Source organism: Typopeltis vanoorti, chromosome 20, assembly GCF_054136105.1.
Source record: "Typopeltis vanoorti isolate ZY-2024b chromosome 20, IOZ_Tvanoo_1.0, whole genome shotgun sequence".
Taxonomy (NCBI): domain Eukaryota; kingdom Metazoa; phylum Arthropoda; class Arachnida; order Uropygi; family Thelyphonidae; genus Typopeltis; species Typopeltis vanoorti.
The window spans coordinates 82,810,134-82,823,354 of NC_143568.1; the positions used below are offsets into that span (position 1 = coordinate 82,810,134).

At 35.9% G+C, this 13,221-nt stretch overlaps 1 protein-coding gene across 3 annotated transcripts in view; it reads left to right on the forward strand.

Annotated features, from left to right (window-relative positions):
* LOC150095606 (heat shock factor 2-binding protein-like) overlaps positions 1 to 13,221 on the forward strand; it is a 142,567-nt gene that overhangs the window by 53,122 nt on the left and 76,224 nt on the right. For all 3 annotated transcript variants that reach the window (XM_090410383.1, XM_090410382.1, XM_090410384.1), the window contains exon 5: positions 4,637 to 4,740. In XM_090410383.1, coding sequence (XP_090266509.1) covers positions 4,637 to 4,740 — 104 coding nt within the window. The remainder of the gene's footprint in view (positions 1 to 4,636; positions 4,741 to 13,221) is intronic.

Below are 13,221 nucleotides of genomic sequence, written 5' to 3' on the forward strand. Positions count from 1 at the left end.
TCCAAGCACAGAGCCCTGAGGCACACCACTGGTCACCTGCCTCATCCTGGGCTCTGCTCCTCCTTACCTTCTGGTATCTCTCCCTGAGCCATTCTCCTATCCATATCACCAGTTTAGTATCCATCCCCCATCTGCTCCAATTTGTGCAACAGTATTCCATGGGTATCTCTAAAGCCGTAGCAAAATCCAGAAGTACCACTGTGTAGCCATTTCCTTTGTCCAACTCAGATGTCATTCTATTATAAAAAGTTAATAAATTGCTAAGGCAGGATCGACCTTTAACAAAACCATGTTGGCCCCTATAGAGTATCATATCCTGATCCACCCATTCACGAATTTTGTCTTTAACCAACTTTTCCAATACTTTTACCACTACTCCCGAGATGGTGATTGGTCTGTAATTAACTACCATGGTTTTAGAGCCACCTTTATGCAAAGGAATTACTTTGCCTTCCTTCCACTTCCTAGCGACCATAACCAGAGTTCAAACTTCAGTTAAATAACCAAGTAAGAGGCATTGACAATTCCTTTGCACATTCATGCAACACCCGAGCTGATATTCCATCTAAACCTACAGCAGTGTTTGCATTTAAATTTTGCAATATACTAAGTTCCTCTGATTTCTTAACTTCAATTCTCACATTAGTTATTGCTACAGGTACAGAGATATAGTCTGACCACATAAGCGAGAGCTGTCGTTGGTAGACTGCCAAGAAGAGTCAATTCATGTTGAAGGGGAGAAAGAAATAAGGCAATGTACAAATTGGTCATCAACACGCAAAGCCACATGCTTTATACATAAAATTTTCCAACTATTATACAAGCAAAATAGTTACCACTTTAAAATTACAATGATTATAAAAGAGAAGTTAATTTTCCGAAGTGTAATAATAAACACTCACCTACAATACGGATTGATTACCCTATTATCGGAATGGATTCTCTTTCTTTTAACATGCGCAGAAGTGTCGAAGGATCTCATATCTGTGGACGTGCTATATCCTCACTTGGGTGATAGACTTTTGAAAAGTGATCACTCAGTAACTCGACTATTACATCTGAATTGGTCACCTGAATACCATGAGCACCCACTAAAGTTATCCTTCCAAAGTCATTCTTCCCTTTACTTGCCACATAGTGGAAGAACTCTTTGGGATTACCCTTGATCTCCTTGGCTAAGGTCTTCTCATAATCTGATTTAGCTTTTCTTACTATGCTGGTAACTTCCTAGCTTGAGCCTTGTACTACTCATGGGTGTACTGATTGCCTTTCTCCTTGTGAATTCTCCATAACATTTTCTTTTTTTGCAGATCAAACTTGATACTGCTACTCATCCATCTAACGCCGACCTTGTTTGTCTTCCTGACCATGGGGATACATTCTGATATTGCCTTTCTTGGATATCTGCTGATTTTATCCCATGCACTGCTAACATCTTTCTCCTGCAATATGTTCTGCCATGGGATGGCTGCAAGCTCACTCCGAAGCTTGTTATAATTGCCTAACCTGTAGTTCCGTATACCCCTTCTTAAGAGAGGAATCCACAAATTTTCAACCTCCCAAGTCAATACCACATGATTGCTCACCAATTGGAGGTAACAAGGACACCTTACTATCCATATATCCTCTGAACTAATGACCAGGTCCAACACTCTTACGTCACATGTCCCTTCAGTTATGTGCTGTTTCAAGTAATTCTCTCATAGAAGATGTATGAATTTCATTTCATTTTTGCCACGTGATATTTCCCCCTTCCAATTGATATCACCATAATTAAAATCCCCCATAATAGTCACTAACCCTGCACTCATTGCACTAATTTGCTGATGCATGAATTCAATATTACTCCCTGTATACCCCTGGCCTATAGCAACAACCAACTGTATATTTGGTGGTGTTGGTCACTATTTCACACCAGACTACCTCAAATGAACTATCATTCATGTCTATCATCTTGATATACTACTTTCTTTGGCTTCAACTCATCAGCTATCATCAACAGTACCCCCCCCCCCCCATTCTATCTGTTCTATCCTCCCTGAAAATACTGTACCCATCACATTCAATTCCAGTAACCACATCTTCTGCTGACTTTCACTAATGCCTACAACTTTTGGTGAGATTGCACTGACTAATGCCAAAAATCTTCCTCTTATTTCAAATGCTTCTTGCATTAGTATACAAAAATTGCAGATTCCCTTTAGTTCTTGTACCAGCTTTAAAACTGATATACATGGCACTAATATCAGTAGTCCCATGCCAATTTTTATCCACTCTATTCTGCAATTTATTCCATGAGTAAGGATCAACAAATATACAATCACTGCTTAAGTTTCTCCCTCTTACACTCAATTTTCAATTTTAGTTTCCCTGCCCAGTTACTTCAACTTGTTCAGAAAACAGTAACTTCTTAATTCGCTTATGACCTTCCATGTTCAGATGCAACCCATCTCTTGCATACAGCTGTCTTTTGCCTTCGGACACACTCCAGACATCAACAAATTCCAGACCTTTTTTTTGCACATTCTTGCAATCATATCATTCATTATCATCTCTCTACTTAACTCATAATTGTCAAAACAAGGCAGTATACACTATCCTCCCTTTGACACTTTTCTTCTTCATGATATCTAACAATGTTCTTAAATCTTTTGCTACCCGATTTATACTACCACTCAGGTCATTTGTACCCACTATAACTATCATCTTTTCTGCATCATGTCCTCTCTTTATTGCTAAAGCCACTCTCTCTATTGTTCCACCAGCCCAGCACACCTCAGGCATGCCGCTCTCCATACCCTTAATCATAGAATCACCATATATCGTAGCACTCATAACTTCATTCAAGTCCAAACAAGCATCACTCACTGCCTCATTTTCTATGCTATTCAGCATGACTCTCCCAGTTTCATTACTCAACACTCTTTTACTTACTCCCTCACTCTCACGACATCTCGTTTCTTCTAGACCTTTTTGTGCTTTCATTCTGTTGACTCCCAATCACTCCCATACTATTTATTATTTCATCAATCACCAAAGACTCTCCCATACTTAATCCTGTTACTTCAGCTAAAGTAATCTCCATAGTCCTAATTTCTTTATTCAACACATTTAACTCAGTTTTAATTTCCAGAACCTCCTTACTGAGCACTTTCAATTCCTCTTGCAGAAGATGAAGGTCACTTTTCATTTTCACGAACTCCTGCCGAAATTCTTCCGCTACGGTCTCGCCATTTGCTTTCATTCCTAATCGCTCCAGCATTTCCTGACACTTCTCACAACGTCGACATTTTCATTCTTCTCATTTAGCCAAACAGTCCACAGATCCTTCACATTCTTCAGCGCATCCTTTGCGAAAAATCCAACGCAGACCCAGACTTTAGTGTAGAAGTCCTCCAAGCCGCTGACATGTGTCTCTTGTTGGACACCATCTTTAGACGCTGAAGTAGTGAATCAAACAGCAGCGAAAGCACAATATATACAACAGAGTTTCAAAAAATAACACCACTGAAGGACAATTCTGTCCAACTGAAGCAAAACTGCAGCACAATTTGAGACAAAAGCCACACTATACTTTAATTTAAAAACACATTTTCTAGCATAACTCAACATAACTGCCACATTCACTAGCGCCACCCCCAATTTTCTTCGAATTTTCTGCAATTCAGCAGGAAATGTAGATGTAGCATCTTCATTGGCACTTGCAGCTTTACCTGCTATTTTCACGTTCTTTAGTCCAGCCCTAGATTTAAAATTTTCAATCCAGCCTTTGCTTGCTGCAAATTTTGAATTGGCTTCTTTATATTTAGTCTCTTTGAGTCTTGAAAAGAGGCTTAGGGCTTTGGCTGTGATATTATACTCACTAATTAGAATTCTCTCTTGACTGCAGTCTTCCAGCCAAATAATCAACAGAGCTTCCATTTCAACCATTATAACACTTCGGTTATGTGTGCATTGCATACTTGTAGATGCCATTTTACCTTGCTCGCAATGCTCATCAGCTTTGGATAAAATACTCCATATTGTAGACTCGTTAAAACCAAATTCGCTTGCAGTCTTACTTTTACTTTCACTACCTTTAAATCTTTTAATTATATTAAGTTTTGTATCTAAGGTAATTACTTTCCTCCTCTTTTTTTCACTTAATGACCCAGTTGTGGGATTGCTCTTATTCTTTAACATGATTAACAGGCTGTAAAATTTATGAAGAACATAAATTGTAATACAGCAGAACAATTGTAGCTTGTAATGCAACCACTCTTACTGGCAGCAAAGTAACTGGCTGGCTCTCAGGCTCTGGGAGTGCTGCTGTGTGGGAGGAATGACATCATCATGCTCACAACTTTCTTTTTCTCCAGGAAACACTCCTCGAGGCTTGCATATTTTTGCATAGTAAATTTAAAGGCGTGTTAATTAAAACTTTTTCCACACATATAAAGGGGTTGGCACAATTAATTTCGCTCCATCAATCAAGGGATATCTGTATTGCTTTTAGTTCTGCTGTTCAGTCATTAAATATTGTTTTTTTTTTTTTTAAATCGTTCAAAAGTGCTTAGACAAGCTTTTTTTTTAAAGGATCTAAATATATATATATATATATATATATGTTTTTTTTTTTTGTTTGTTTGTTTTGTAGATTTATCATCTGCATTGTTTGATGTTCAACAGCTCCAGATGGAAGTCAGTCATTGGAAGAATCAGTGTGATGTAGCACAGAGCGAATATTTACATGAAAAAGAGGTTTCTTTTTTTTGTTATTGTTGTTTTAATTAAATCAAATGATAGCATATAGAGAACTGTTTCAGTCATCTGAAACTGTTTCATATATGTTTGAGCAACTTTTTTTATGTAAAAACAGTATTAAAATTTAAGTTTTCATTTGCATTCATTTTCACTGGAAAGTATTAAAAATAATAAACTGTTGCACAATTTTAGAAGTGAAACACATTTTTCTGTAGAAAAAATAAAACAAAAACATATCTGTAAATATGCATGGTATGTAAGAGAATTTCAGCAGTAATAGATTATATAATTATTAACCAAAAACTTTCCACAGGTGAGCGACAGATTGCATTTCGTAGTGTCTGAAAATTGGGAAGAACTTATGTATATTGAGTTTTATATAAAATTTATAAAGAATAGTATGACGTGTTATGTGCCATCGAGTCGTTTTCGACTCTTGGTGATCTTGTGAACAAAGGTTCTCCATCCCACTCGGCCTGTTGTCCTTCCTTTCAGCATTTCTAAGTTCAAGTTGATAAGTTCTTTTATGTTGTCCATCCAACTCTTTTGCAGTCTTCTTCTTTTTCTCATTCCCTGTCTCCTCCAACATAACTGCCTTTTCCAATGATTCATCAGCTTGTATAATATGTCCAAAGCACATCAACTTCTTTTTTAGCAATCGCTGCCTCCAAGGAGCATTCTGTTTTTACACTCTCTAAGACCTTCTTGTTGGTCATTGTTGCAGTCTCATTTAATTCTTAACAGTCTCCTCTTGTCCATAATTCAGATGAATCAATTTGCTTTCTTCTTAATAATCCAACTGTCACATCCATACATCATTACCAGAAATACCATTGATTTGATAATTCTAACTTTCATGGCCTTAACTCACCTCTGTCTTATAATTTTTGCCACCTTTAACATACCTTTTTTTTCCCCATCACTATCCTTCTTGTATTTTTATCTTCACATTATCATTATTCCTGATTATGAATCCCAGTAAATCATAACTTTCAGTGATTTCTGTTTTATCTCCCTCTATTATATGTTCATTTCATTTGCCAGAAGCCATCACTTTTCTTTTGCTGATGTTTAAAATAAGCCAGGCTTTGTTACTTTCCCTCTTAACCATTGGAATCAAATGCTCCAGATCTTTCTTAGTTTCTGCTATGAGAGTTGTATCATATGCATATTATATCTTAAATTATTTATTTTTCTGCCACCAATTTTAATTACAGCTGGGTCTTTGTGTCAGTGGGAATTCTTTTGTGAATTGTGCTACATTTTTTTCTCAGTAACACAAATGTTCTTTAGTGGAGTAGAGGCTTTTGGAGTTTCGTTGTTATATATTGTGTTATTTTTGGGTTACCGAAAAGGCGAGGTCACAGTCGGCAGCATCTGCGGTGGAAGAGAAGATAAGTTTTCGCTATTTATATATATTCAACTATTTTGCAAAATAGTTGAATATATAGCATTTATATATATATATATTGTGATTGTTCATTTTTACTCGGTATAAAATATTATAAATTAGTTTAAATGACTGATACCGAGAGATAAAGAGGTGACATGGTTTATTTAAAAAGATACTACTAGTTTACTAGTTTCATTGAATGGATCAACTTCTTCAGGTGTCACAATCAAAGAAATATACAAAAAAACTAACAGAGACTTAAATATTGCATTAACAGTACTAGTACAAAAGACGGTAGTACATTTTGAAAACAGTAATACGAGCTTGAGTTCCAAATAAAAGTTGACTACGTGCTGTCACGAGTGGGCCAGTATTGAACAGAGGCAATGTGTGCATCAGAGAGATTGAAACTCAGGCTGTTGTTGGTATGGGAAGAATCTAAGGTAATTTCTCTAGATTCGACAATCTTTCTTTCAAGTTCATCAAAGCACACATGGATATTAGAAGTTTGTGTCCAGTCTACCATGTGTTGGCAGCCTTCATCTGAGTTAACAGAAAAAAGAACGTGGCTAGAGAGAGCGCTGGCTCTAGTCCTGTTGTAGGAAATATCTCTACGGTGTTCTTCCATACGTAAAAGGATGGATTTAGCAGTCTGACCATAGTATGGCTTTCCACAATCACATAAAATCTTGCAGACTCCTGGAAACTGAGTGGGAAGATGTTTCTCTTTAGATTTACTAAGTATGGAGCGAAGTTTTGGGAGCGTAGTGAAGCAAGTTCTGAAGTTAAATTTCTTGAGAATTTTAGCCAGTTTTGGTGAAAGAGAGCTGATGTAAGGCAAAGAAATAAAGGCTCTGGGGGAAGAGGGATCTTCAGAAGCAGTTGAGTGATGGAGAGAAAGAAATTTGTCAATCTTATTAGGAGAGAAACCATTATTAATAAAAGTCTTTTTAAGAAAAAGGAGTTCATTTTCAATTTCTGTTTCTTCTGTTAGTAAAGATTTGGCCCGGTGTGCTAAGGTGGAAATAATACCAAATTTTTGCGGAGGGTAGTGATGGGAAGAAGTCAGTATGAGTAGGTTTTATAAAAATTGAGATTTTAATACTTTCAGAACATTTGGTAAGCTTCAGATCTAGAAAGGGGAGGCAGTCATCGGATTCCAGTTTGAAGGTAAAAGAGATTTTTTCATGAAACTTGTTTAAGTGGTCCAAATATAAATTGAGGTTGTTGACACCGTCTTTTCAGATGAGGAATATATCATCTATATAACAATACCAAAATTTGGTTTAAGGTGGAAAGAGTTAATAGCTTTTTCTTCAAAATCGTTAAGAAATATATCTGCGAGAATCGGAGTGAGTGGGCTGCCCATGGCCAGACCTGAGTTTTGTAAGTAGATCTTATTGTCATATTTGAAGTATCCTGACTTTATGCAATGGGAGAGTAAAGCAAAGAGTTTTTTGGATAATTTGTTCTTGAGAAGATTGAGCACTTACATCTTTTGAGAAACACAAGTCTGTTAATTGATAATCCAATGGTCCTGAAATTCTTTTCATATTCTTTGACAGGTGAATTTAATTCCTCATCATCAGGAAAATTGATGTTGCAATTCTATTATTCCACACTTCATTAATTTTAAAGAATCCATAAAAACTGCTAAAGCAGAAAGAATTTACCGTAGAGCCAAACTGGAACTTTTATCGGAACGCATTTTTGAAACCAAAAGTTGTCTTGCTGCTTATTTCTCAAAGAAGTCCTATCTTGAAACCCGTTTATCTCATTCTCTAGACAGTTCATCTTGGAACTATTTAAAAGAAATTAGCACTCTTAAAGCTTCTAAAATCCAGAATTCAAATAAAATTAACCTAATCAGAAAATTTGATTCTCTTAAATGTATGCAAGATCGCCAAACTTCTCATTTTGACTCTACCTTTTTGAAAAAAGTTATCAATAATTTTTCCCATCAACTGTCTTCGGCAGAAGAAAGTATACTTGCTAAAGATCTCAATTTTGTCACTGCTCCTACCTCCATACCTAAAGAACAAATCTTAATGAAGATAGAAAAGGCGGCATCTTTATTACCAAACAAAGAAGCCAACCTCCTTCGTGTGGAAGCCATTTTTACCATTAATCATGCTAGACCACCTCCAAACAACATTTTTTACTCTTAAAGAGCAGCTATTAAGTCTTTAATAAATAATAATGACATCATTATTCTACCTGCTGACAAAGGGAATGCGACTGTCATCTTAGCTGAAAAGGGAAGTATATACGGCAGCGCGGGTCAGAACCTCTTCGTTTTTTTCTGTTCCGGAAACTTCTTGGTGTGCTGTGTCCATGGTGGGCAGTTCCTACGCTCCCATAGCAGACTAGTGTATCCCGGCTAGATGAAGCACCAGATTACAGCAGAACAAAAGTGCGGGCCATCGGCGAGAATGTGCCGATGTTAGGAAGCTGGAGCATGCCAAAATTTGTATTGTGCAGGTGAATCCCATGTGGCGACAGGTTATGGCAGCAGCAATATTCCACCACAAAGAAACAGACGAAGGAATTGATGTGATCCAAGCAGTGTAGATAAGTACTATCATTTTCGTACCCATATTGTTTGATAATAGTGAGTGAAAGAGATTAAGATCCTCAGTAAAAGAAAAGTGAACTTTGATACCTAAGAACTTTCAGGAACAATCAAAGGAATCTCATTAACTATCTGTCTGAGAATCCTAGTGATGTGACTTCAACGGACGTTGTAATAGAACTGATAATTGAACTTAAATATGCCTTTAGAGTTAGACAAATGTTTTGTGCCAGATGAACACCAGTTCATATTTAATTATTGTGAAACTCATTTATTAGATGTCTAAAATGTAATCATGACGTGTATATTAAGTATGAAAGTTGAGTGTGAAACTTTAGACAGAATTTACCTTAGTATTGACTTAAAACCTTATTCATTGTATATATTTTCTTAGTTATTCAATAAACATGTTTTATATTGTATGCATTTGTGTAATCTGACCATGATGACTCATTAAAATATCGAACCTATAAGTGTGGGGAATATCCACGTTAAAATAAGTGTAAAGGGACTATGACTGCAAGGCTAGGATATCTACAGCTTCCTGATATATTTAGATAATATTAGTGGCACTTTATTTCTGTGAACTATCCCGAGGATAAGACATTTTCTATCCTTAGACTCAGGCTAGTGCAGCAATTGAACAAATAAATTTGCCTGAGCTCGAAAAGGGGACGTCTCACAGAAATCAAGTTAATAGAATATCTTATAGGCTGTATAGCAAGAGTAAAAATAGATAAGATAAAAGAAAGTCAAAGTAATATAGTAAAAGACACGAAGGACAAAAATATAACACTATGGTCTCCCCAAGATACACAAGGCAAACTGCCCACTCAGACCAATAGTTGAAGGCATACACTCACCTACCTACAACCTTTCTAAATACCTCGCAACTTTTTTAAGAAATCTTTCCGGAATTTCCTCTTCTTGTATTAAAAACTCTGCTGATTTTGTATCAAAAATCAAGGACATCAAACTTAAAAAAACAGATTTAATGGCTAGTTTCGATATTGTCTCTCTCTTCACAAATGTGTCTGCTCAAGAAGTCCATGGGCAGCCCACTCTTTCCGATTCTCGCAGATATATTTCTTAATGATTTTGAAGAGAAAGCTATTAACTCCTTCCCCCTTAAACCAAAATTTTGGTATCATTATATAGACGATATATTCCTCATCTGGGAAGACGGTGTCAACAACCTCAATTTATTTTAGAACCACCTAAACAAGTTTCATGAAAAAATCTCTTTTACCTTCAAACTGGAATCCGATGACTGCCTCCCCTTTCTAGATCTGAAGCTTACCAAATGTTCTGAAAGTATTAAAATCTCAATTTTAATACTTTCTTCCCATACTACCCTCCGCAAAAATTTGGTATTATTTCCACCTTAACACACCGGGCCAAATCATTACTAATAGAAGAAACAGAAATTGAAATTGAACTCCTTTTTCTTAAAAAGACTTTTATTAATAATGGTTTCTCTCCTAATAAGATTGACAAATTTCTTTCTCTCCATCACTCAACTGCTTCTGAAGATCCCTCTTCCCCCAGAGCCTTTATTTCTTTGCCTTATACATCAGCTCTCTTTCACCAAAACTGGCTAAAATTCTCAAGAAATTTAACTTCAGAACTTGCTTCACTACGCTCCCAAAACTTCGCTCCATACTTAGTAAATCTAAAGAGAAACATCTTCCCACTCAGTTTCCAGGAGTCTACAAAGATTTTATGTGATTGTGGAAAGCCATACTATGGTCAGACTGCTAAATCCATCCTTTTATGTATGGAAGAACACCGTAGAGATATTTCCTATAACAGGACTAGAGCCAGCGCTCTCTCTAGCCACATTCTTTTTTCTGTTAACTCAGATGAAGGCTGCCAACACATGGTAGACTGGACACAAACTTCTAATATCCATGTGTGCTTTGATGAGCTTGAAAGAAAGATTGTCAAATCTAGAGAAATTACCTTAGATTCTTCCCATACCAACACAGCCTGAGTTTCAATCTCTCTCTGATGCACACATTGCCTCTGTTCAATATCGGCCCACTCGTGACAGCACGTAGTCAACTTTTATTTGGAACTCAAGCTCGCATTACTGTTTTCAAAATGTACTACTGTCTTTTGTACTAGTACTGTTAATGCAATATTTAAGTCTCTGTTAGTTTTTGTATATTTCTTTTATTGTGGTACCTGAAGAAGTTGTGTTGTGACCTATTTTTCTTATTCTATTCTATTAACTTTCTTATTCTTTATATCCTACCGACTGCGCCATTTATGTTGTGTCCCATTTTTCGATTTTTATTCTATTTTATAATTTCCGCTTATCTGTGTTCTTCTATTATCTATGTACGAGATATCACCAAAACTTATACTAATATTTAAATTATTTCTCCCCTTAGTACCCCTAATATTTGTATTTATACTGCGCCTTTTGGGATATTTAGTTTAAGATATTATATTCAAAAACAAGGAGAAAGAACTCAAATATGTCTGAAAGTGTAACTATGTTGCAGTCGTGACACTTTATCTCGTTTCTTAACATTAATTTCCCGCGTGATTAGGTTCGTATTTTTCAAGTGGTGCATTGGACAGCAATTTCAGACAACTCTTTTATCATTTGAACAAAGGTTTATTAAATTCCCTAACATGGTACAATTCAATTTTTTTATGATTACTCAATTTAATGCTAAACTAAATACTTACAAACATACATTAGCTTATTACAAGTGATTAGGCTATGATCCTTCAATGGGTATTACGATCATGCTGCCATAACAATTCAACACATAAATTCACTTGACATGGACAAATAAGATTAATTCACACTATTTAACTCTTCAAACTTAAGTAGATTAACTAAACCCTTTTCTGCACTAACACACAACAATGACATTTTAACTTTCCAATACAATACAATAGACATGCAAAATTCTCAGGACACTTAAATATTCACATAACATTAACACTAGCCAGCTTACTTTCAATATATTCTGTCAGATACTAAAGTCCTAGTATAAATTTTCCTTGGTCACTTTATCAGTTCCGTATTAGAATAATGATACTTATCACAGACACATTTTTAGTTAACATTAGAGATATTTTACAGTACCTTTCTTTCTTGGGATTTTCATATGGATCTTTACCTTCTTCTGATTGAATTATCTTGATATAACCTCATCGATAATCTGCTTCTCCTACGTTCCTTTTGGAGTTGAACTATACTTAGACACACTCTGAATCATCTATATATCGGCTGTGCAACTCGCCACGTGGACATCGATTTCTTTATTTCTTTCCCCTTCTTGTAGTTGTCACTGAAGTCAAACACAAAGAATATGCTTTCTTTTTCTCAACTATATGGCATTCTTCGCGTCTCACATAGGAAATACGGAACCGAGATTCCGCTCACTTTTGTTTCCGTGTTGTGGCGTTGGAGATATAACTCCAATCTCACCACTCAGGAAATCACCGTGAAATCCCTACGAAAGAGCTCGCAAAGGACTCTCCTGGAACGGAATCAAAACGAAAACCAAAAAAGCCTCTTGGGGGGGGGGGTTTCCAACCCTTTTATACCTGTTCTCCTAACGGCACTTTTTCTAACTTCTTTTCTCCGCCCCCTTCTTGTTTTTACTTCACCAACCAAAGGGGGTGGCATTTTTCTGCCAAACGTCATTTGATCGGCGGGCCCGTAACGATGAAATTGTCACCAATTCAATCCGGGAATCGGCCCTGAGCGATAGTCTGTTGTTTTCCTTTGCTAGCCTCTAATTTAATCCCCTTTCCAAAATTTTTCTATGAACTTACTTAATAACTTAATCTCTAGCCTCTCACATACCATCCTTTATGACTAATCCTTTTCTGTCTTATTTATTTAACTTTTCTCATTTAAATCATATCACAATATTAATATATTCTTTCTTTTGTTAGTTAGTTTAACAAAACCTTTATATTTTATATATTTTATTGGATGCAAGAATCTTTCTTTTTCTTTTAATTAATTCAACTATTATCTTTTATGCAGGGTTTTTAATTTATATTTTTTTTTATTCTTCATGTTACACCATGATAGCTGAGAATTCTATATTCTCAAGATATCAGGTGTAACAGTTGATCTATTCAACGAAACTAGTAAACTAGTATTATCTTTTTAAATAAATCATGTCACTTCTTTATCTCTCGGTATCAGTCATTTAAACTAAGGGCTGTGCATTAAGGATAAATATTAAGAATACTGATCAGAGCTTATTCTAGCTTTACTATGAGTTGGCTTGACTTGCACTACTTTGAGGGTCAGCTAGACTTGCAATATGTGCGTGTGCAAACTTGACTTATTTGTCAGTTTGCTTACTTGGGAAATGGAGTAAAACCAAGTTTAAAATAGCTTGGCATCTTTAACACACACATATATATAATACAGTGTTTATATAGCGTGTATATATATTTAGCATTTAGTTTAGTAGTTCCTCGGCAGTAAGGAATGATAGTGGCTGCAGCTGCAATCACAAATGGCGTGTCA